Consider the following 24,738-nt stretch of genomic DNA (forward strand, 5'->3'; position numbering starts at 1 on the left):
AAAATCATGGAAGTGAAAAGGGGGGAAAAATGTTCATTGAGGGTGCATTTTGGTTGCAGGGCCATTGAGAATCAGCCTATGGTAAGAAGGGAGTTAAGCTTCAACAAAACCATACATAGAAAGGTAGAAAACAAAACCAGATTTCAGGAGATCAAAAATTGTTTAGAGACAGGAGATAATGAATTTAATAAGAAAAGTGATGTAGGAGGGACAAATTTTTCTTTCCAGGGCTCTAGGGAAGGAGAGAAGGCTCTGTACTAGGGAAATGTGGATGCTAAATGCATGAAAACTGCAAAGGAAGGGTGGGAACCTTGGAGTTAGGGGAACCTTGCCTCCCCATCTATTGGAGGTGAGCCTAACAGACCAAGGATAGTGGCATTGTTGAGGTGAAGGTACAGACACACCTAGGATGTTAGGATTTTTATTTGATGATCTTCATTAGTAAAACTGGAGGCAAGGCCATCTGCACACATTGGGAGAAAACTTAGGAGAGGTGTCACCTAGTCCTGGAGGCAGCTACCATCCCTGGGCCAGTGCTGGGCAGGCTGGTGGAAACAGGGCAAGCAGACGTCATTCATGCTGACAGAGGCATGTGAGGGAAAGCAGAGATCAGAAATACGACTATCTGGATTTTTACCTGACAAAAGACTCAGTATTAGTTTTTCTAAAATGTTCAAAATTAAATATGATGCTAACTTGCTATTAGGTTGTTGAGAAAAATATCTAATTATTTTAAAGGATAAGCCTAAACCATAACAAAATATACTTACTGCTAGAATAAGATACTGTTTTTCTCAGAAATTTGTCTTAAGACAATCTTAATTACAGAATTATTGGTGTTTAGCAGTCATAAATTTAACAGCAAAGGCATAGTGTTTCCTTTGTATGTTAGAGAGTGTAGGTTGTGGACAGTATACTCTAATCAAAGCACTAAATATAACTAACACGGGTTAGGGTTAGAATCATCCATTTCAGAAGCATTTTAAATCTGTAATGTTACTGAAAGTGTTTTTTTATATATCCAGGGGCAGAACTTTATAAGAAATTTATTAATTACTGACAACATACCCTTCAACATTATAGATTGCCTTTATAACTATGTTACTTAACATAGTTATAATACTATACTAACATCCTTTATATGAACCAGAAAGAATTTAAAGAATTTACATTGAACGATATCAATATTTGGTGATTATTTTATTACCATATATTATTACATACCATTTTATTTAATAGGATATTTATAAATCATATTTTTTAAAAATGTATGCATGGCATATGTAAAGCAGTAACATTAGAAGGAAAGAGAAAAGCCCTGAAAGCATTTACCTACAAGTTAGTAATACTGAAAAACACTACGTTTGTGCATAGGAACGACTGCAAGTTTCATAATACATCAGAACACTGGTCCATGTTCAGGTGCTGTGAGAACCACTCGTATAGGAAAAGTTCAAATCAGACGCATCCAGGTTCTTAGAAGTGCACGCCATCTAAAAAAACAACACTCCCTCAACATAGCAGAGTTTTCTCTTTGTTCTGGCACACTCAGCAATGTAGACAAAGGTGTATTTGGTTTAATGTGATTTTATTATTCTTAGATAAGCTTTAGTTATTTTAAGGAGATATAAAATTTTAAAGTAATATTGTATATTTTTTATGTGTACAATTGCTTGTCATCATATTCACAATTTTAAAAGCCTGTCTTCCACTAACCAGTTCATCCAGTGACACGAAGGAAGACTAACAAAAATGCTGTAAGACTTTCAATGAAAGGTTTAAATGTAAAAATGGATTATTAATCTAGACCCTCTGGTCTAAATCTTCAGTGACACCTCATGCTGGAAACAAAATATGAAATGTTTTAGGCAAATTTGTTGTTTTCAATACTTACATTGACTCTACAGATTCAAAATTTTGACTGAAAATGCATAGAACTGACATACATATTGTCTGAAGCCACTTTTATGTACATTAACTTACAAAAAAAGAAAAATGTATGTTAATCCTACATCTCAGTTTAAGATTCCATCATGTTTTTTTTATAACACATGCAAAATCTGTCTTACACCCTTGACATCACAGTTGAATAAAAGAACGTCAGATGGTGGCACTTCTTTTAAATCACCTGAGGACAGTAGTTAGGAGGGTGATTAATTTGCCTTACTGATAATAAAGGTCACTCTACCATAGAAACAACCTAATGTTTGAAATTAATAAAATTGCACGATTATCTTTTTTGTAATACCAACTTAAATGGGTTGCATTCACTATTTGATAAAATATGTAAAACATTATATGCATACAAAATATGAAATATTTTTACATGAAAAATTAAAAATATTTTACAAATAATTTTGTTCATTGTAAAGCATACAATGCACCATTTATTTCATTCATAGCAATACTTTGCACCAAACATTGCTATATTCAATCTTAACACTCCACAAATATAAATTTCACTTCTTAGTACAGTGCAAACTAAGAAGTGAAATTTATAAAGTCAACATACCATTATCTTAAAATATTATAGATGTAAAACAGTTTGTAAAAAATGTACACACACTGAAATGGGTGCTTTGCGGTAATTTACTCAGTGGCCCAGAAATCAAGCCCCTGCTTTCTTCACTGTAGGCTGAGAAACGCGGTCACTTGAGCAGATTTTCATGCCGCACCATTCAACTACCAGGGTGAAGACTTTAGCAGAGGTAAAGGGCGGTATATCTTTCTTCTGAAAACACTGTTGAAGTTTTAGTGCTATTAATATTTACATAATAATTAAGAAATAACTTGAAAAGACATTTTACTTTAAAATATTTTTCAATGTAAGGCACAGAGCAACATTTACAGTCTAGAAGCAAGTAGTTTATTCATAATAAATAATTATCTTTTCAGTCATTATTTATTCTTTACCTGAAGAAAGTGGGTAAATAGTGCAGTTAAAACATGCCTGGATTAATAAAAATGATTGAATTTAAGAAATGCAAATAATACTTGTGTAAAATGTTATTAACTTTAAAAAGAAAAAGCATTATTTTGTATATAAAATATACATCCTACAGTGTTATAGGTAGAAAAAACTTTGAGGCACTTACATGAACAATGAAGAAGGAAAGCACCAAACCACTTAATATGAGAAATAGTTTACTTTGGTAACTTTGGGGTTCATAAGTCGAAAACTCAAAAGCATTTCCTTTTTATTCTGACAGAAATAATTCCAATAGAAAAAACTTTTTCACAGAATGTGAAATGTAGATGGTATCTCACCAGCCTGTGGCATATCCTTTCTATTTGAATGATTACAGTCTATGTAATTTTGATGTTTTTAATTCCTCTTTGAAAAACATTAAAATGTGGTTTGGGAACAACATACATCAATGCCTCCATGTGAACTTGCTGATGTCCAACATTGACAGTTTAGTAACTGTAATCTTCCACCTTTTAAACCAAAACCAAGGTAAAAATTGGGCTTTGAATTACAGGAATCTACTGGATGTCAAGTCAGGGAAAGGTCTGTTTTCTGATGGATGGTGAAGAGACTGAAGATGTGTGGTGGTCTGAGAGTTATTTATAGTATTTAACTCAGCTGGATAGGTTTCATTTAAAACTCCATTCGGAAACTGAAAACAAAAACAGCAATTTATTAGAATGGATCTTTAAAATGTATTTTTAAAATCTTCACCCTACATGATGTTAAACTTCAAATTACTGTATTATTGCTAAATTTTAAGTCATTCAATGAAAATATACTGAGCACATATATTAGCACATTTATAACCTTTTGGTTTCTCTAATAGATGATACAGATGAGTAATGTAACTGTGTCCTTCAGATTTGGTATTCCATATATCAGGAGAGCATTTGATCAAGGCATTGCCTTCAGTTTGGATAGAAACTAATCAAAGAGTAGCAGTAATAAGTAATACGGGGTGAGGTGAAAGTAGGTATACAATATGACACAGAGTTTATTCGTATATTATTTTCTATCTGATCAACTATAAGCCTACTTTTGCCCCACACTGTATAATCTCTGTAATAAGTTGACTTTGACCAGATTTCATCTCGGTCAAATTCTGGGGACCAGGGAATTTATTACACTTGAGATTATTACATTGGAACTGCAGATGACCTAAGTATTTCCTACTACTCAGACCATGGGTATGATATCCTAAACCAATTTCTTAATTAATAACCTGATTCTGTAATTAGGGCCACTATGATTACTGTCCTAATTTCAGAATCAAGTTATTAAAATGCTTTCTTGCCATCTTACAATGAAATTGGTCTGGTTTTTATAACTGCTACGGGGGGAGATGGACACACAGATAGTTCTGTAGTGTTTTATAGATACCAGAGCCTTTAGAGTACATACTTAGAGTTATAGAAACTTTCAGATTAAATTAGTTCCTTCAAATAAAATCTACCTTTAACACTAGGCTTCAGTAATCAAAATATTGATTACTTTCAAAGATCCTTCAAAACATATATTAAATATATAGTAATACCCACATAATCTAGATCTTCAATGATGGCAACTCTGTCAAGTCTTCAAATGGAAGGTATATTATTTGCCCAGAGAATGTTGGATCTTAAATAAGTTACTCTAAATGTATTATCTAGAGCAGTGCTGTTCAATGGAAATGTGAGCCACATAAAAAAGTGAAAATATATTTTCCTTAACCTAATACAGCTGAAATTCATAATTTCAACATTCTTTTTTTCAAATTAAATCCCCAAAATTGGCAGATATTTTTAGTACACCTCATCTGGGACTAGCCACATATAAAATGGCTACCCAGCAGAGAGGGGGAGAGATATAGGTCTACAGAATTCTTATTATTGATTAAGAAGTAGTGAAGGGATCACTGTAGAGAACTCATGAGCTAATGCGAGCCCTGTTCAAAATGTAATATTACACAAGTAAGTTCTCTACCACTTAAGAGAATGAGTTAAGGTACCTACCTATGATTAACTTCACAGCAAGCTGAAATAGTTAGTCAGGATGTTCTTCAAAACTAAACTTTTAAATACATTTTTAAATGAACTATTTTATAATGGAAAAGCATAAATGTAAACATGCTGTGTTCCTGCGCGGCCAGAGAGAGCAGATACGCTCAGGTTTACTTAGGTTAACATTTTTTTAAGTGATTTAGATTTAAAGTGTGCTTGCTGCTAGAAGGGTTTTGATGACACATTTAAACAGTAAAAATACAACATCAACCTCAGGCCCCGTGATAGAAAGCCAGCTGTATTGCCCCTTTAAGAACATCAGAAAAAAACATTTCCCCTCATGGGATAAAAGGAGGCTGTGGCACATAAGACAGAGGGATTGCTAGAGAATACGAAGGAGCCTAGAATTAAATTCCAGTGACCTTCGGAGGCAAAGGCATGCAAAGAAATACCTTTTAACCCAATTTCAGCTATATATCAAAACACCAAGAAAATTATTTTTAAAAATCAAGAAAGATAAATCAAAATCTCTATTCTAAACAATATACTTGTAACTACTTTTACTGGGTAACTTAAGGACATATTCAGCCCTTGACTGCTTTCTCCTTTACAATTCAGCTAAATAGGATATACTAGTACTTGCGTTCGTAACATACTGGCTTATAAAAAAAAAAGTAGGTCACAGACATAATTAGAAATGTTCTGATATAAATGCTGTAGATAATAGATTAAGTCATCCTGACATAAACTAAATAAACTCTTTTAGTGATTCTTCTTACATGATAAATACATCGTTTGAAAACATCCTTACCTTGGTTAAAAATCCCTGTGGGCCTGGCATGGTTGGATTGTACTGCATCTGAGCCATATTGCTCTGCTGAGGTTCCAGCCGATATGGGTACATGGACACAGCCGCAGCATAACATGTCTGTGGAGTTACTAGAGTGGACTGTAGATTTAGTTCATGCTTTTGGTTTTCAGGAACTTGTAAACATGTGACAAAATCTTCTAAGTTAGAAGTAGTAGTAGGGTATGGGGATGGTTCAAAATTCCCTAGGGGAAAGTCTACCTGTGTCCGCTGGGACTGTTGTGCTAACACAGACGAATGACACGGAATAAAGTTCTCTGTGTAAGGCATAGTATCAATCTCAGATTTGTAGGGAAACTCTTGATTTGTCCCAGGTAAGTCTGAAAAGACATTATACTGTTGTAGGTCTTGCTGAGGACAATTAAAAGGCACAGATTGGTTAGAGCTCCAATTTGCAAACATGCCATTGACTTGCATATGCTTCATTTTCTGGCACAGTTGCTGCTGCTCCAACTGCAGGTGCTCCTGGACCATACAGCTTGAGTTCAGCGCCCTGGACGGCTGCTGCTGGTAACCTGGACACGCAAAGGTAGACTTATTTAAAGAATCTTGGACGAACGTCAGGATTTCATCTGTTACGTCAATGTCTCTGAAGTCATTCTCACCAGAAAAGTCAGTTCTGAAAAATTCCTCATTCTGCTGCATGTGTTTGTCTTCAAAATCAACACCTAGGTGTTTCATAATGCTGTACAAGTCACTGTTCTTATTGTCTGGGAAGAGCCCTCCATGAGCTTCAGAAAGTGTCGGGTTCATTTCCTGAGAATGACCAATTTGCTCATGTTTCAGGATATCATTGCCCGCTGGTGCAATACTGTCCAGCCAATTACTACATGTGTCCATAGATTCGTTTAAAAAATTTCTTTCGAAAGGAGCACTACTTGAAGCAGGAGAGAGATAAATAGACTCATCTTGTTGCATAATGGCACTGAAGACAGAACTGGGATGGGGAGAATCCTTACTGAGAGTTGACTGGGTAGCAGAATCTTTTCCATTAGCACCATTTTTAGTCCTTATTGATAAGGGATCCGTCATGGGAGGAAAGGGGTTGGTTACCTCGTACAACAAAGCTTCTCCAGTGGCAAACATAAAAGGCAACTTAATATTTCGTTTTTTTAGATGCTCTGTTCCTTCTTCATCTCTAAAATTACAAAAACAGCAAGGAAAATACAGTGTATGTCAAAATAAAAGTGCTTTTCCCTACTGTCAATTACATTTTCCTAGTGCCATAAAATTTTTTGGAAAAATTTAAATGATTTAGAATTTGTCCCAAAAAAACAGTGTAGTCGTTAGGACAAAGATCTCAACATAAACACCAACTGCAAGAATTTGGGAATGTGAGTGGGGGAGACATCGCTAAATAAAACACAAAAGCCAGAAGCTATAAAGGAAAAGATTAGCATAATTCACAATATGAAAATTGTGTGTTCACATCATTTAAAACATCAAATATCGAGGAATAGCATTAATAAGATGTACAAGATTCAATCCATAGGTAAATATTACACAACCATGTACCCTTATGTAAATATACATACATCCACCGTGTTCATGAGTTGGAATATGAAGTATTATAAAAATGTTAATTATCTCAAAATGAGCTAGAGTTTCACTGTAATCCCTTTAGATTTTTCTGGTGGGAACTGACAATTGATTTCTAAAATGTATTATGAAAATAAAAAGTGGTCAAGAAGAGCCAAGGCAATGTTGAAGAACAAAAAATCCTATACAATCAAAATGGAAGGCATACACTTAGATATGATGTGTGCTGTGATTGCAAAAGTATAAACAACCACAAACACATCATCTGATCAAAACGCAGTGCAGGAGAGGAAAGATGGCATTTTCAATAAATGTTACTGGTCAACTGGACATATATATCCAACTTTTAAATAGTGTACAAGCTTTCATTTTAATCCATTAATATACTCACCACAGATGATTTGGGAGGTTTATGATTCCCCCTGCAAAAATTATCTACTACAACCTAAAATATAAACATAAAACTTTGTGGCACTGTAAATTATGGCTAGAGGCATTGCTTCATAAATATTGTGGGGCTTTAATAGATATAAAAAGGAAAAGAAAACTGATCTTGATTTCTTATCTAAAGCCACCTACAAAAATCACTTCTCTAGAGAAAATTTACAATGCACATACTTGACAAAATACTCATTTCCAGAATATGTAAGAAACTTAAAAATCAATGCTTGCTTAGAAAACCTATGTTAAGCAAAGCAATGATATATTTACTTTACAGATGGCACTAGATTTCCATCTTTCCTGAAGTTTTCTTTCTTCTCCTCCCATAGATCTACATATTTAGTTGTTCAGTAAAGTTTGTCAATTCTGTCTTAATGTTCTTCACCTATGTCTTCTCCTTTTAAACATACTAGTATTATTCTAACTTTTTAATTTTTATTTGCAGAGTAAATTCTCTTAGAATTTAAGTTTTTAAGCAAGAGTGTTTTTAAAGTGTTATTAAAATAAACAATGACAGCAAGCATTCTAAGTCTTTGTGCTTACGTTAGAGGTCTCTGAGTTGCAATGATGTAATCTGGTCTTCCATTTTTATAAACCAAGCGGGCATTAGACTGGACCCAGGCCCATCGATTGTCTTTGGTAAGAAGCCTGAACACTATCATGCCACTCTCTCCAGTCTTAATCACTAAAATAAAAATGAAAAAAAATTATCTATGTCAAATTTGACATATTTATCACCAAAGATCAACTACTATATATTCCTGTGGCAGCTGTAGAGCAGTTAATCATAAAGGTATGATATTGAGTAGACAATTATTCAAACAGTTTCCTGAAACATGCACAGGGTATATGCCCTTTTTATGGACATGTTAACAAGGAACTACAACTTACTCCGCATATGGTACTCAGCACAGTAGAGCATATCAGCAGCATGAAGAAACTGATACCCTGATCCTCTCATGCACAGCTCTGCTTCAGAGTAGCCCAAAACAAGTTTTCCTCTGTGAAAAAGATAAATGAAGTTGAAATTACGTTGTTACTTCATTCATATTAAATGGTGTCAGCTATATGCTATTTGCTGCAATAGGTTTTACTTAACACTCAGAATTTTACATTAGCAGGTGGAAATCTCTGTAACTGCTCTCTTTTGCTTTGGCTACAAATTTCAGTTTTAGACCATTTTCTTCTCCTGAATAAAGACCACAAAAGTTAAAGATAAAACTAATAGAGCAGATTATGTAGGAAAACAAAAACTTTAGTAAAAATCTAGAATGCTTGTACTCCATTTTTAAAGGGAAAAAAGCAATGACATGGAGTATGATATTAGGCATTCATATATCAAAACATAATCTCTGGAAGTTACTAAACTTCCAGGGCTAAAATTCAAATAAAGTTTGTATAATTTAAAATGTAAAACTAACAATCTTACTACTTAAGCACATCATCGTTGACATAGAAATTGGGGCAAGTGGTATAAAAAAATTATGAAAGAATAAAATTATTTGATGAACCTGAAATTATTTTAAAGATGATACTGAAAGAGCATGAAATAACAGCTACTATAATAATGTACAATATTATAATCTACACTTTATATTTTACATTCTAGGAGAGACTTGCTGCATTGTACAATATATACATCTAATAAAAGCAAAACTGGAAAAGTTTTACTTACTTGGCGTCACAACCAGTAGGTGTGAAGTCTAGTTTGTGTTTTGTTCTAAAAATGAAGTTCTTGGTTCGGATTTCAAGTATGGAGGGTGGCTGAAGTGGAGTGGCTATGGCAAACAAGGCTAACTGAGGGGGAAGCACCGACCCGTCTTTCCCTTTCTTGTTCTGGCCGTGCAGGTACTTTAACCTCCCTTGGAAATTCATTGCCTTAAAAACACAAGAGTTAGCTCATTAAAATTAACAGTTTAAAATCATTCCTTTTTAAAAGGCTCAGTCCTGGCCACATCTAAGATTCTTGAAGCTGACAACTGCTATTTTCTTTCATTCCTTTCTCCACAGGAAAACAATCCTCAAGTAGTATGAGGGCTATTCTGAAGGGAAGGAGAGGTGAAACACTCCTGGCTTTTTAATGGTCACAACAAGAATACCTGTATCATTTTCTAAGTGTGCAAGTCCCCCATCACTGACACCTAGCACAGCTGCTTGCACACCATGCACTCAAAATATATTTCCTGACTGAATAAATGGTGATCAAGTACATACTAATTTTCAAACACACATGAACTATATTCCACAGCTCAAATACAGTTTTATTAAAACATTAAAATGACTCATGAAATCACAAAGAATGCAGAGCTCTATCAGAGTAGAGATAGAGAATAATTGTAGAAGACAGAGGAAACAAATGCAATTTAAGCAGGAGCATGATCTATTTAGTTGTTTAAAACAGTAATAATGAGGCCAAGGAATAATTCCAATATCAGTATGATAACAGCACAAGAAAGAAAAGACCCAATTACACTCATACTCCATCTCAGAAAATACATACTAATTGATCATCAATACTATGAAAACTATCCCAAAGCAATTCTAACTCTGGGTCTGCAACATTAGGACATAAACAAAAATCATTGTTTGGTAATGTTTAAGATTTGATTATCTGTTTCAAATTCCTGATAACTCACAAAAGTAATATGCAACATACCTTGTAGTCTCTTTCTTCTGTGCTGGTGGGGTGTGCTATATTTTCTGGGGAGCTGGGGATACACTTTGGGATAGCTATGCTGCCCTTTATTTTCTAAATAAAAAACAGGGCAAGTTTTGACACAGATTTGCATGCCTCTTCATGTGTCATAGGTAGCCTAGGAAGCCAAGTATTGCAGTTTGATGAAAAGCTCCAAGATGAATGGAACTAGACCTTCTCACAAAGGGTTCAATGATCATCTCCACTGAGGATCACAGCATAATATGTACCTTTGGTAAAGGCTCTGAAAAGTCCTGCAGTAAGAAAACTCATCTAAAACTTGAGAACTGTCTCCCAAACTTAGTTGGGCACTTTCTCTTCTGGAGTGTGCTATATTAAGGGTGCAGACCATCTGCAGTCTCAGTATCCTACCCAGGTGCTCAGACCAGGCAATAGCATCTCATACCACATGATGGTTCTGCAATCATGAATGTACAACCATTTTTCTACATGGCAGTTTTTCTAGCCATGTGGAAAAGGCCAGTATAATTTCTCTGTCTAGGAGGCATTACATCCAAAGAGAGTAAGCATTCTTCTATTAAAGAAGGGCTACACAGTTCATCATCATATTCCTAAAAAGTCCTAAAAGTAGGCAAAATACAAGCTTCTAGGTTATTTCCCTCAATCTGTGTGGTTTTGGAGTTATAGAAAAGATTAAAAAATCACAAATAATGATATTTTAAAAGTTATTTTCCTTACTTAATGAAATAGATTTTTAAAGCCAATATAACTCAAATATAACCAAATAATATTGGTTTCATTTCAACTATTTTATTTCTATACATTAATAGTAAAAGACAGGGTCGTAAGATTTTGCATCTTACCAGAAAACCAGACGAATTATCCAGCAGACACCGCAGTCGGCATATGAAGCACCTCTCCATAAACGAAGTGTTTTCTGGAGGAAGCTGGTCTGGGTCACAGTAGACTTCTGGCTGGGGGAGGCCATTCACTTCTGGAGAAATAACAGCAACACAAATTTATTTTCCACTTTGCTGTAAAATAAAGTGTTTAGATAGTTGAAATCTGTGTTAATTTCTAAATTGGAGTCTGTACAAAAAGATAATCATTTTTACAAAAGGAGCTAATGAAAAGAAACTAAAATTTACTCAGTTTTTTTAAAATTTCTATTGACCAATAACTGCTAACAGTTTTCCCATTTTTTAATGCCATTTTATTTTCTTTCTAACACTTCCACAAACTTCTGGAAACACTGTTTACATTGAGAAAAGGGTGTGTTTTTTTCTATACTTGGATATGCTAGTTTGCTTTTTAAAAATTGTGTGCCTTTTGAAACACAGAACATTTTACACACACTCCTTCCCATTTTTCACAACAGTATGAGTAATTTTATAAAATGCATTACTGAGTATGGCAACACTTTCCCACTTGATAGTCATCAATGGCTGTCATATTCCTTAGATATATTCATTTTTTTATTAATAGCAAATAAAATCATTATGTAAATAAACAAAATAAATAATACAATCATTCATTTTTTGTAGAAAAAAACATTCCATAGCTCACCAGCCTGTGTGAACTACAGGTACAGACACATGGCTTCCCACTACCTTCCTACCCTCACCAAGGAGTTCCTTGCCCCTATAGGCTCTCTGCCTCTTTTCATAGAATTATATCAAAAACACCAAAACTACCTTTTTTAAATTTTAGTTATTTAGAGAGTGAGAACGAGAGGGAGGGACATGGATTTGTTGTTCCACTTATTTATGAATTCCTTAGTTTCTTGTATGTGTCCTGACTGGGGATCGAACCTGCAACCCTGGCATATTGGGATGGCACTCTAATCATTGAGATACCCAGTCAGGGTCCAAAGCTATCTTTTTATAAACATTCTTACCATCAATTCTTTGTCCAGAGTCTGTATGTTGTAAAGGGTTTAATGGCCAGTGTAGCTGACGCTGAAATTCAGCTCGGTCTTCAGTATGGATAAGTTCATACACACTCTGATGTATGACATCAGACTAAGGAAAAAACACACAAAGAAATAAAACAATAGTACCGATTTAAGAAATAAATATGACGTACTAATGTAATTTCAGAACCTAGCTAGATTAGTGATGAATAAAGCAAATGGCTTGCAAAGCTCTCCAGTTACCCAAGACAGGAAAAGCTAGAAAGAGACTAGCTCTAATTGATAAGCCAGAAGTTATTTGCCACATAAATGTTTTTCAGTCAAGTAAGTCACCTCTTCACTCCTTAACTGCAACATAATACATCCTGCTTATTTTTATCCCTTTTTGATCTTTTAAGTCCTACGTTTTTAACAAAACCTTATGGAAATACCCAGTTGTCTCTGACTTCTCTAAGCTGAATAGTATTCATTATGTATTTTCTTCACTGTTTTCTAACAGTTTTCTGTAGATTGAATTATTCTAAGTAGACTCCACAAAAGTAAGGAATATGCCTTTACCAGGGGAGAATTCTTCCTCCACTAATTGCCTTCCAGCATTTATTCCAGTGATGAGCCCTTAATCCTTAAATCAGTATTTTTCTATTTTTTTTTTTTTTTTTACTGCAACTCATGGTACTGAATACATTTTCCATCCATCACATATGTACATATACATACATGGAAGTTTCACAAAACACTTTGTGTATTCTATTTTATGCCATACTAAGCAACTAAAAAGAATGGTTGATGGTGAATCACTATATCTACATCATTGCCCACTAAGGAGTGACAACTTGCAGTTCAATGGTGCCTAAGCCACCACCCATGTCAGACACGAATGTTTTCTTAAAGAACACCTAGGCTAATGTGTACATATAGGGGAAAAATAGATTGGGAAATAGCTAATCTCTTTGATTTCATGATGGATAGGAATTACCTTATCAAATAATTAAGATAACTAGGTAATTAAGTTTCAAACAGGCCTTTCAACAGACATCAGTGTATTTTCTTCATAATTTAAAAAGTCTGAAAGCAATTTTAAGGCTGGGCCAGCAAAATTATCTTCGGGAATATCTTTAGAAATTGTGGTAACAGCTAGATTCCATTAGTTTAGCTCTTTAGCGAAATCTCCCTATGAACTTGACCTCCTAGCATTAAGCCATCTCTATGACAGCCATTACACAATTGCCAGAGTTATCATCTGAAACACAAGCTGGAGTATACACATTCCCTTTAACATAAACCTTTAGTGGCCTCCAGTGTGTATAGAGCACAGATTAATCTTCAGTTTAAATACTAGTGTGAACAGTGCTTCTCAAACAAGCAGTTGACATCACCTGTGAGCTTGCTAGGAATACAAATTCATGGGTCCTGCTTTGATCTACTGAATCAGAATACTTGGGGGTTTGAGGCCTAAAGATTTTATAAAATTTTATCAAGTTCTTCAGGTAAGTCTTATGCAGGTTAGGATTTAGGAACTATTGATTCATAAGTATACGTAGCATTCAACTGTGCTCAAATCACATCTTATATTCTTTTCCCTCAAATATATCAAACACCTTACTCACCAGTCCACTTATTCACTATTCATTCAATAACATTAAACAAACCAGACACATTCAACTCTTTGAAGGACTTCCAGTCAACTGCTTATAGTACTTCTGTCTTTTCTTCCCTGTGTTCCCTCCACAACTGTCAACTCATCTGAATCCTACACTTTCTTTAAGTTAGCTTAAATACCATTTCCCTCAGCAAAGATTCCATAATCCCCACATAAATCAGAATGAAAGGTATAAGCGATGGTATACATTTACATATTACCTCATTTACTTCATAGTTGCCATATGTTCTCCAGGAGATATCCATACAAATTAAATGGCAAATATCCTCTTGCCTGCCCCATTCAAACCCTACCTGCCCCTTACCTGAATGTTTCTTTTATATAGGAGTTCCTTCATAAGTGAAAGGAGAAAAACAATATGCATAAATCCCATAAACATTTAAGGAAATTATAATGTAGTAAATTATAAATAGTATAAAATATATTAGCTGAAAATACATAATTTTTCTTCTATAGCACATATTTTGATATTTTATATATAGCAATTATCAATTGTGTCCCTAAAGTATAAGATACATAAAAAGTACAATTTTTTTAATGACCTGAGAATAAATATTTACCTGCTGAAATCCCAGATAATCTTGTATAGTAGAAGAAGCATAAAAGACCAAGGCATCTGTAGTGACAACCAACACAAAGCCATTCAGAGCCTACCGAGAAAAGTTATAAAATCAGTATGTGACTAATAATATTGTCACTCATAAATATTGACTTCAATTAAGGCTGTTACTTTTATTGCTAAAAACTCTTCTCTTTAAAATGGCTAAATGATTACAAATCACACACACACACACTCACAGACATACCACACATCTGGGGACTGGAGCATTACACGCTACTGCAGTACAAATACAAGTGGAATGCGACTCTGGGTGACTTCTAACTCAGAATGAACTGGAAATAATTAAACGATCCATGAATGGATTCTCCAGTTGCAACTGTCATCCTAATTATAAGGAACTATATTTATTAAAATTTACCTGTAATAAGAATTCTCCTTCATGAAAGTTCTGGCCTTCCCCAAATTGTGTTCTACAGTTATCCTGGATTCCATTTCTGTCAGTTGGGGAGGATTTTAGTGCAACTTTGGAAAAACCAGAAAAACAATGTAAGAAGTTTTAAAAATAAATGGTTTCCAAGGGCTCCGAAGGAAAACCTCTGTGTACCAAACCAAACGAAAAAAGGAAATGCCGGTGTGTACTATAATGACAGTAAATAACCCTTTGCCCATGGATGATTTCCAACTCAGGTGACAGATTCTTATAATTTTTGATGGGTTCCCTATATAATTTTTGGAATATAACTTAGTTTAGGAATTTCAAAGGATTGCATGGTGCTGTTATAAATACTCCTCCCATTCCTATACTAGTATTACTTATGAGAATAAGGTTCATCAAAACATAACCCATAAAAATAATTTTAATACCTACAAATAATATTCTAAACATCAATGAACTAGTGGGGGTCAAAAGAAAGAATCAACCATACACCTTATCAAGAATATATTTCCATTAAATTTAGAATGTCTTGATGGTTTGGGGGTAAAATGCTGTCAGTATTATTATTGGGTGCATGTTAAATCTACAAATCAACTCATGAAAAATTATCATATTTATGATGTTGAATTATCCTATCCAAGAACATGTATGTTTTCCCATTGGCTCAAGTCTATATTCTTTATCCCACTAGAGTGTATTAAAGTCATCCACAATAAAGAGTCACACATTAATTTTTTGTGTTTAATCCTAAGTATCAGACATTTGTCAAGTGGCTTCTCCTTCATTACTATCTTCTAACTGCTTGTGAATAATACAGAGTGTCCCCCAAAAATGTACACACACTTTTTTCTGATGGCTCAGTTGATGTTTGTTTCTTTTTATATTTAACCCATGGAATTAATAATTATTCAAAGTGTGTATACATTTTTTGGGATACCCTATTTTCCGGCATATAAGACAACTGGGCGTACAGAAGATTTTCCTGGTTAAAAAGTCGTCTTATACGCCGGAAAATACGGTATATGAAAGGAAGGCTGATGGCATGGTGGGATGCTTACTACTAGCAGTGGCATATTGTAATGTTTTTCTCCTCTTCTTTTTTTCCTCCCATCTCTTTTTCTCATTGTGTGTGCATGCACACACATGCATGTGTGTATTTGTAGTCTGGGAGGCAACAGCTGAACAGAAATAGTAACTACTATTTACCTATATAGAATTTTTCCAAGCACTCTCAGATATTATCTTACTTAGAAGCATGTGAATGTTGGTGTCTGATATAATTAAGTTCACATCTTAGCTCTGCCACTTAACGTGTGAGCTCTTGCAGCCTGTCTCCTAATATGTTAAGTGATAACTGAAATCAACCAACCATCGTGCAGGATTGCTGTTAAGAATAATGAGAATATAGGTGAAGTTCCTGGCATATGTTCAATAAATGGAAGCTTTAATGATTAGCCCCATTTCCCAGGACTTACGGACTGACTAGTTACAAGTATAACCATTCAGATACAGCCACAATATCTTTCCATTTGTCTATTCTCTTTTAACCTGTGATGGTTAAATAAGAGAAACCATTAAACAAAACGGACTTTGACTTTACTTTCAAGACTTCTGATTTCAGTAGATTGATGTGAGAAAGATAATGAGGCTTGGTGAAAACTGGAGACTTACTAATAACCAGCTTTTCTCTTGATCTGAGTAAAGCATCCTATACAATCCTATATAATAAAAGCATAATATGCTAAGTGTCCGACTGATCAGTGGACTGCTGGACCAGTTGCTATGATGCACACTGACTACCAGAGGGCAGACGCTCTGACTGGTAGGTTAGCTTGCTGCTGGGGTCTGGCCAATTGGGACTGAGCGGCCGTATGGGGACTGAGTGAGAGGACCAGACACGCCCTGGAACCCTCCCACAATCCCTCCCCTGCCAGCCAGCCAATCTCTCATGGTCCCTCCCTAGCTGGCCAGCCCCCATTGACTCCAATCAGGACTGGGTGAGACTGCCCCTATTGCTGGCCAGGCTGAGGGACCCCACCCGTGCACTAATTTGTGCACTGGGGCACTAGTCATATAAAACCATTTCTTGTTTGAAGTTTATGTTCTGGTAAATCATCAAGTGCATGTGTCACACTGGGATCTCATGCCAAATTCTTGCCTTTGCAGAACCTGAAACATATATCTTTGAAAGAAGAGGCCAAAAGTCTGGCCTCTGAATATAACAACTGCAAAAGGCCAGATAACAGATTTCCTTAGGCCAAAAAAATACTTTTAGGTAAATTAATTGATCTAACAGTTAATCAAGACCAAAGGAAATGCTTAATCTCTTCTCACTGAAAAGGCTTTTTCTCCTTTTCTACTCTGTACGTTTTGTTGTTGCTATTTGCTTTCTAATGGCCAAATTTGCTTAAATGCATTAAAACCTCATGCTGTCAGGGTTAACTCCACTTCTTTTCCAAAATCTCCAGTATGTGGCACAATTTAAGAGTTATACCAAATATCAGTAAGATTTCTATTAAAATGATATCAAAAATGTACACACAAAACTAAAACTCTTACATTAGGAAACAAGTGAAACAATCTTAAAAATTGACACACTAACAAGTGTCAAACTTAAACTCTCTAAATTATCTTAGTAGGAATCGTTTACAATTAATTTTTAATCAATAGAATTGATGTTAGTTCCAACTAGAGTTATTGGTCCACTGAGAAGATGAATAAGGAATGAAAGAAACCATTCATCTCAGAGTAATATACAATTTGTTTTTGGCTTTGCATTGGGGATATTAGCCAGTGTAATTATACATTAGACAGACTGCCTTTAAGTAGGGAATCTAAGTTATGGAAATAAAGAACTAGAAAAGAATGTCAAAAATATTAAGTACCAAATGAGATTTAACTAAAGTATTACAGGAACTTGAAACAGAAAAGAAGAAACTTGTTCTAAACAGCAACGCCTACCATTCTAAATGTTGGAAGGATATTTAATGTGTATAACTATTGCTTAAGAAGGAAAAGTGACAAGTGCATTTTGGGGAAGGATCACTGGAGGGCACTTGGAAAAACAAACGAATGTTTCTGTTGCTCTCATGTTTAAGGTTAATAATCAGTAAAGGATTTAAGTAAATATTGTGCAAAGATGAGTCCAGGAAGGGTGAACTCCCTTTCCACTGTCATCTAAAAAAATACAATGTGACATTTTAGAAAACTTCTTTTATGTCTTGGCCTTTCAACCCCAGCTATGTAATTTATGCCTTCCATGAAGTTCGATCTCTCTTTCTTGATATACCCACTACCTCTCCCTTAAAATTACTAGAAGCTATAGTAATTACTACTACTCACTTTCACACATACATCTCATGCCTTGGTTAGAAAGCTGAAGAGTCAGAAAGTGACCTAGGGTATTGTCATCAGTGCCTCTCCCTAGCATCTGAGTGGCCTTCAGTAATTTCCTTAGTAGTAATATACATACTGAGCACACATTGTATGTCAAGCAGTTTCCATGTATTATATCTTATTTAATGTTCATAATAGTCCTATGAGACTGGACGTTCTTGACCTTTCAATATTTTCGGAAACTGAGACTTATGGAGGTTAAGAACCTTTCCCAAGGTCATAGAGCTCTAAGTGGCAGAGCATGGATTAGAGGTAGCCTGACCCTGAATGTGTGTGCTATTATTAACCAGCTACCAGACGTCTCCCCCTGCTAACTCCCTTCGACCTTTAGTTCCCTCATCTTTAAATGAGGAAGTGATAGATCGGGAGACACATTCTTGTGAAGCCTAAAATAACATGTAGAGTACCTGGGTGATAAGACCTGGAATCTATAACTCACAGCTATATGCTGTGTTTACACACCCTCAAACCATTATGGAAAACTAACACGAAGTGCACACCAGGAATAGTGGTGTATTTTCTCACCTCTAAACAGAGAGTATTAATGAGTATCCAGTAAGACTTCTGTGTTACCCACAATGTTATCTACAACAAAGATTTGAAAGTACCACAAAACAGTAAATTGTTATAAAAACTATATGCCTAGTCAGATGCATAAGGACACTTTTAACATATACCATGGGAATTAAACACACGACAGTTCATAGAAAAAAACTGTAATCTCTGAAAAAAAGTCACTAGCTGATTCTGCTGCTCGGGGAGCATTTGCGTACTAAACAGACATTTGTTAAAACCCCACGTGTGGGATTACCACACCTTCCAAAGTGTGCAGAAGTGACAGTGAACATTCCGTGGAATGTTAGTAAACTAAGAATATTTCAACTATTTCTTCACTGAAAGATCAATGAAGTACAAGTAAAACTTTAATTGATGATGGAATTTAAGTGTAAATATGTTAAGCTTATCAAACTGTCCCATTACAGACTGATTCAAGTCTTATTCCCACATGCATTTAACCATATCCATATTTCCTAGTACGGCACTTTTCATCCTTATATATCTAAGCTCAGATTTCCATTTTCCCCTATAAGCCAAATATTTCCTCTCCAGAAAATAGACTGAATTGTTAGAGAAATTCAAGGGGAAGAAATATTGGCATGTGGTAAACTATATTTTGTATTTTGTTACTATAGTTTGCATTTAAACAGAATGAGGACATGATAAATGTCTTGCCAGGGAAAATCATAAGCCTTTTAAATCTAATTGTTGCTATAAATTCAATTTATTTTATAATATTTATCATCTCACTTCTGGAAGAAAAAGTTAAATTCCATTCCCACACTGATATAAGCATAAAAGAGAGCAAAGCTATCACTTATAAAATTCAACTACATAAACTTTTATAAATTAGGTAGGGTTAAGTAATGCAGTATTTCTTAACAAAAAGGAAAACATATTTGGTTTAGCAAGCACACTGTATCTATACTTTCTACCCTCATCAAAGCAAACTATGTCACTTGTCCCTGAACAAAGTGTCTAAAGTTGAGTGTGTGCCACTTCTGAAACAGAGGGGGGTAATAAATTATTACACATTATAACAAAAAGGCTGAAAAATACAAAAGTAATTCCACAAAGGGATTCTCAGATTATATTAATATCAGGTCCATATGCCTCTACCTATATTCAACAACAAAATTCTCCATTAAAAAAAAAAGTAAAATATAATTATTCTGCAAAAATTCTTTATCATTGATGTAACAATTTTAATTGTAACACTTCCTTCACAAATCTCTTATTTTTAGGACAAATCCACTGCCAACTCAAAACATCAGGCAGGCAAGCACTTTTCCTGTCCTGAGAGGACGAAGACAACGTGGACCGTGGAGGTTAAAGGTCTTACCTAAGGCCACAAGATTAGTGAACTGAATTCGCTGTATGTCTCCTGCCTGCAGGTGCTTTGGTTACATGACACTCTCCCTGTACCACGCTGAGATAAGGAGAGGGAATGCTGGCTTCATCACACACGGACTAGACACCTGAAACTAGACGCTGTCAAGAATCCAGCTGACACTGAAATATTCTCTAAAACTGACCATAAAGGGCACCCCCACATCATGTGGGCAAACTGAAGGCTAGAAGAATCAGAAAGGATTCAATACAGACAATTTGAGGTTGAGCTGAGCCAATTTGACTGCTTACCACCCACTGCGGGCACCTGAATGGTTTGATGGCTTCTATGGACAACCAAGAACCAGAAATTACTTTCTCTAGTATTTTTCTGTATGGACTTCCAATCCATTTTTGTTTACACTTTCATGTGCCATTTTCTCTTTGGCCCTCTAATTTAAGAACTTGAAACACCAAATGAAAGCAATTTTAAGTGAACTCATTATCACCTTACCATGGTTTCATATTTCACACATGTACAAATTTGCTTTCCTCTACCTCTGCCCATCATTAAGACATTTCATCTTTGCTATTATTCCTCTTACGCTATATACTTTCCCCTGGAAGTTTTTATTAGCTTCCATGGTTTAAAATATTAGTCCAACTATATTATAATGACTCCAAAATCTAAATCTCAGCCATGATCAAGCAAATTTGAGCTGATTAAAACTGGTTGATCAAAAAGTCAAAAAGCTGTAAGAGCAGGATTTAAAAATAACACATAAAAAGATTAATAAATAAAAATTAGTCATAATGTGTGTCATTACAGGCCTTAAGGTGATTAATGTTATATTATATGAACACAGTTTCTAAAACACTGTAATGTGAAGATGTAATTTTCCATTAACCAGGTCACAAAGCATCACAAAAAAAATCAAGTGATTTAATTATAGACATGTATTTGGGAAAAAATTAAAAAGTCGCCTAAAGTTGGCTGGCTTTTAGTATTATCTCCTCCCTCCCCCCAAAATAAGACTAAAGGATAAATTTATGACCAACTGGACCTTTCATGGCCAAGCAATTAAGGATCCTAGAGTCATAAAACACTTGGTAATGATCAAAGAGAAAACCCATTAAAGTAATAAATTTAAAAGACAGGAAAGAAGCAAAACATGTAATAAAGGATGTAATGAGTTTGAATTACAGTTTGAATCTTTGATATATATTTGTCACTGTTTTTTTTAAAAAAAAATGTGTCAAAGCAAACAAAACCACTCAGAGATGAAAGTAACCTATAGAAAATCATAAAATACTAAACTTAATCATAAAATCTAATAAACTTCACACTTTAAATTAGAATATGGGATGAAAAAGAGATTACATTCCTGATCCAAAGAGTTTATATTATTAAGTGTAAGAGCCAAGATTTGAATACCACCTTAACCTGACTCCATATGAATGCTATTCTTTTTATTCATCCATGTCTCAATTTGATTATATAAAGTTCATAAATTAAAATTCAAAAGAATCTCTAAATTTTATCGTTTTAGATATTGAAAGTGTCACAAATATTATAGAGTTTCATATTTAAATGTGAATTCTGGGGGGAAAATACATAGCTAAATTACAATGTAAGAAGGCTAATGCCATGGGTAAATGAAACTGAACACTATTTGAAGATTTCAAATGTGCTGATGTTTTAGGCCCATGGTTGGCAAACTGTAGCTCGTGAGCCACATGCAGCTCTTTGGCCCCTTGAGTGTGGCTCTTCCACAAAATACCACGGCCTGGGCGACTCTATTTTGAAGAAGTGGCGTTAGAAGAAGTTTAAGTTTAAAAACTTTGGCTCTCAAAAGAAATTTCAATCATTGTACTGTTGATATTTGGCTCTGTAGACTAATGAGTTTGCCAACCACTGTTTTAGGCAAACAAACCCACTTTGAACATTTCTAGAATTAGGAGAATATGAGGTATAACTTCCAGTTATAAAATAAATAACTTTGGGGATTATAATGCACTGTATAAGGAATATAGTCAATAATATGGTAATCACTTTGTACAGTGACAGATACAAACCCATTTAACTTTATAAAATATCAACCCTTCAAATGGCTTTTTACTTCATTCATTTTTACTGCTTGTTCAAGCTCATTCTTGGCATTGATATATGCATATATTTGTTTTTCAAGATAATGTTCTTGTTACAGATACCAGAACAGGATTGAAATCCAGGGAAACATGCAAGCAAAAGATGAATAAACACAATAGCTCTCTTTTAAAAACCCAACAGGAAATGAACCGTTAAAGCACCTACCAAAGGAAGACTAAGAAGAGAGCACAAATAATTTTTAATTTAAAATAAAATCAACGAAGACCCACAGTAAACAGTGAAGTTGAATAAATGTTGGGTCATCACGTAATGTTAACTGTTCTCATCCTCTCCTCACACAGCATTTTTAGACTTACTGAGATTTAAAATATTCCAGTATGCAAATAATACACTTTATAAAATGGTGAATATTTTAATGATTCAAGACTCAGATTTCCCCCTACATTACCTAGTTTACAAAATAACCAGAAAACTATTCCCTATGACATTTGCAAATGCAAGATTCTGGAATTAGAAACTCAGATCCCTAAACTCACTTTTGTCAGACAATGTATTTGCATAAAAGCATCTTTCTGTTTCTTGTGGAAAGAAAAACTGTTCCCTTTCCACAAAGTAAATTTCTTCATCTATTTAAAGGGTCATACGGAATAACCCATGACTCAGATAGCATGTTGGAGGTAAAAGCTTTCACAGTTAATGATTACATTTTAAATGATGCAATACTTACTCTGAATATTTTACAAAATTATCAAATACTACATGCCATTGACCCCTACTACTGTATCATAGAAAGAAGACTTTTCTATCTTTTTACCTCAGATATTTGTGTCTCAACAGAGAACATGGATTAGTTATTCCCAAGTTTTTAATTCTGGGGATTGCTGTCCAAAAGGAGAATAATTTAAACACAATACTTATATGATGATGAGTATTTTAAAAGGTGATAATGAACTCTAATTCAAATTTTCATATGCTGAAATTACTCTTCCTAACAATAAAACATTACCGTACCTATTCAGATTGGTCAACAAGACCAATGCCCACTGTTTCATCCTGACACTGAGAGAGACAGTAGAGGAGGAAACTACCCTTTCTCTGGAGATCAACCAATTTCAAAGGCTGGATCGTAACTGCCCACATCCTACTCTCTCTTAATAAACTATTATTGATCACAGTCATGAAGTTACTTAAACTTAGTAAATATTTTCCATCTCAGAGGTATTTGAGTTTAATACTCATTTTGTGGTTTCTTTCTTCCTTTTATGTTCCACCTTTTTTTTTTTTTTAATTATTATTAAACAAGGACAGTATCAACTTAACATTCTGGAATTTGGTGAGAAGGTTTGAAGGTGACGTTAAGGATTTTAGGACCCCTTCCAGTCTGCATCTCCAGCACGGAAGTGCACACATAGCTCTACTTAGCTGTCCTTGGGCTCCCTGCTGCTGTGACTTAATCTTTCCTGAGAGGTGAAAACTGACAATGTTTAATTGCCAACATCAGAAAACAGCAATTTGGATCTCTGTTATTTGCTAAAAACAGAAAGGATCTCCAGCAATACTTGAAAAATACAATAATTTAGAGAAGTCTTTAAAAAATAAGAATAAGCAAGGAGGAATATAACGTAACACAGAAGAGCAGTGCTACTGAGGAAAACTGACTAGAACTTAAGCAGCTTCTACTGTCTTAATTAATATAGTATTTCTGTTATTAGTATATGACTAATCTCAACACGTGTCTAAATGTGTCCATTGAGCAGAACTAAAAAAAATTATCACCTTATTCTGTAACTTTTCATGTCTCAAATTTGCAAAGGAGGTGATTTTTTTAAATCCAGAGGCCTATGTGTACATCCCATCGATGCTAACAAATAAAAAATGTAACAAGACTGCCAGACTGCTGTGAAGCACAAAAGGAACATCCAGCAAAGAAGAAAAGGTGCAGTGGCCCAGGAACAAGATGACAAATATAAAGTGATGACAAAGGAATGCAGAGGAGGGCTAAGGAAGGCACAGGGCAGTCTGAAAGCACCGAGAAAGGAGAGAGTGATACTAGTAGGTTCAAAAGAGGCGACAGAGATTTGAGTCCTTGAATACGCCTACCTGTCTCACTGTCCAACCTAGCCAGTCACAGACCATGTAAGAACTCTGACTACAACAATTCAATAAAACAAATTATTTCTTGCATCTGGATATTTATAGACAGAGAATAAACTAATTGGTACAACCAACAATGGCAAATTGGCTATTAACAGAAAGATTATCTGGAAATAGTAAAAAAAAAATACTAACATCTTAAGCAGAAATATATGTCTAAACACATC

The 24,738-nt window shown here is 34.8% G+C and overlaps 1 protein-coding gene across 3 annotated transcripts in view; it reads right to left on the reverse strand.

The window, feature by feature from the left end:
- Positions 1-2,852: 2,852 nt before the first annotated feature.
- AHR (aryl hydrocarbon receptor) overlaps positions 2,853-24,738 on the reverse strand; it is a 39,463-nt gene continuing 17,577 nt past the window's right edge. For 2 of the 3 annotated variants that reach the window (XM_008148426.3, XM_054726499.1), the window contains exons 3-11: positions 15,007-15,110; positions 14,587-14,676; positions 12,352-12,475; positions 11,318-11,448; positions 9,474-9,676; positions 8,690-8,799; positions 8,342-8,483; positions 5,762-6,956; positions 2,853-3,620 (exon numbers count right to left, since the gene is read on the reverse strand). In XM_008148426.3, the coding sequence (XP_008146648.2) occupies positions 3,477-3,620; positions 5,762-6,956; positions 8,342-8,483; positions 8,690-8,799; positions 9,474-9,676; positions 11,318-11,448; positions 12,352-12,475; positions 14,587-14,676; positions 15,007-15,110 (2,243 nt within the window). In that variant the 3' untranslated portion in view covers positions 2,853-3,476. Of the gene's footprint in view, positions 3,621-5,761; positions 6,957-8,341; positions 8,484-8,689; positions 8,800-9,473; positions 9,677-11,317; positions 11,449-12,351; positions 12,476-14,226; positions 14,340-14,586; positions 14,677-15,006; positions 15,111-24,738 lie in introns of those variants that run through there. The other variant, XM_054726500.1, reaches the window with a different exon arrangement.

This window comes from Eptesicus fuscus, chromosome 14 (assembly GCF_027574615.1).
Source record: "Eptesicus fuscus isolate TK198812 chromosome 14, DD_ASM_mEF_20220401, whole genome shotgun sequence".
NCBI classification, from domain to species: Eukaryota; Metazoa; Chordata; class Mammalia; order Chiroptera; family Vespertilionidae; genus Eptesicus; species Eptesicus fuscus.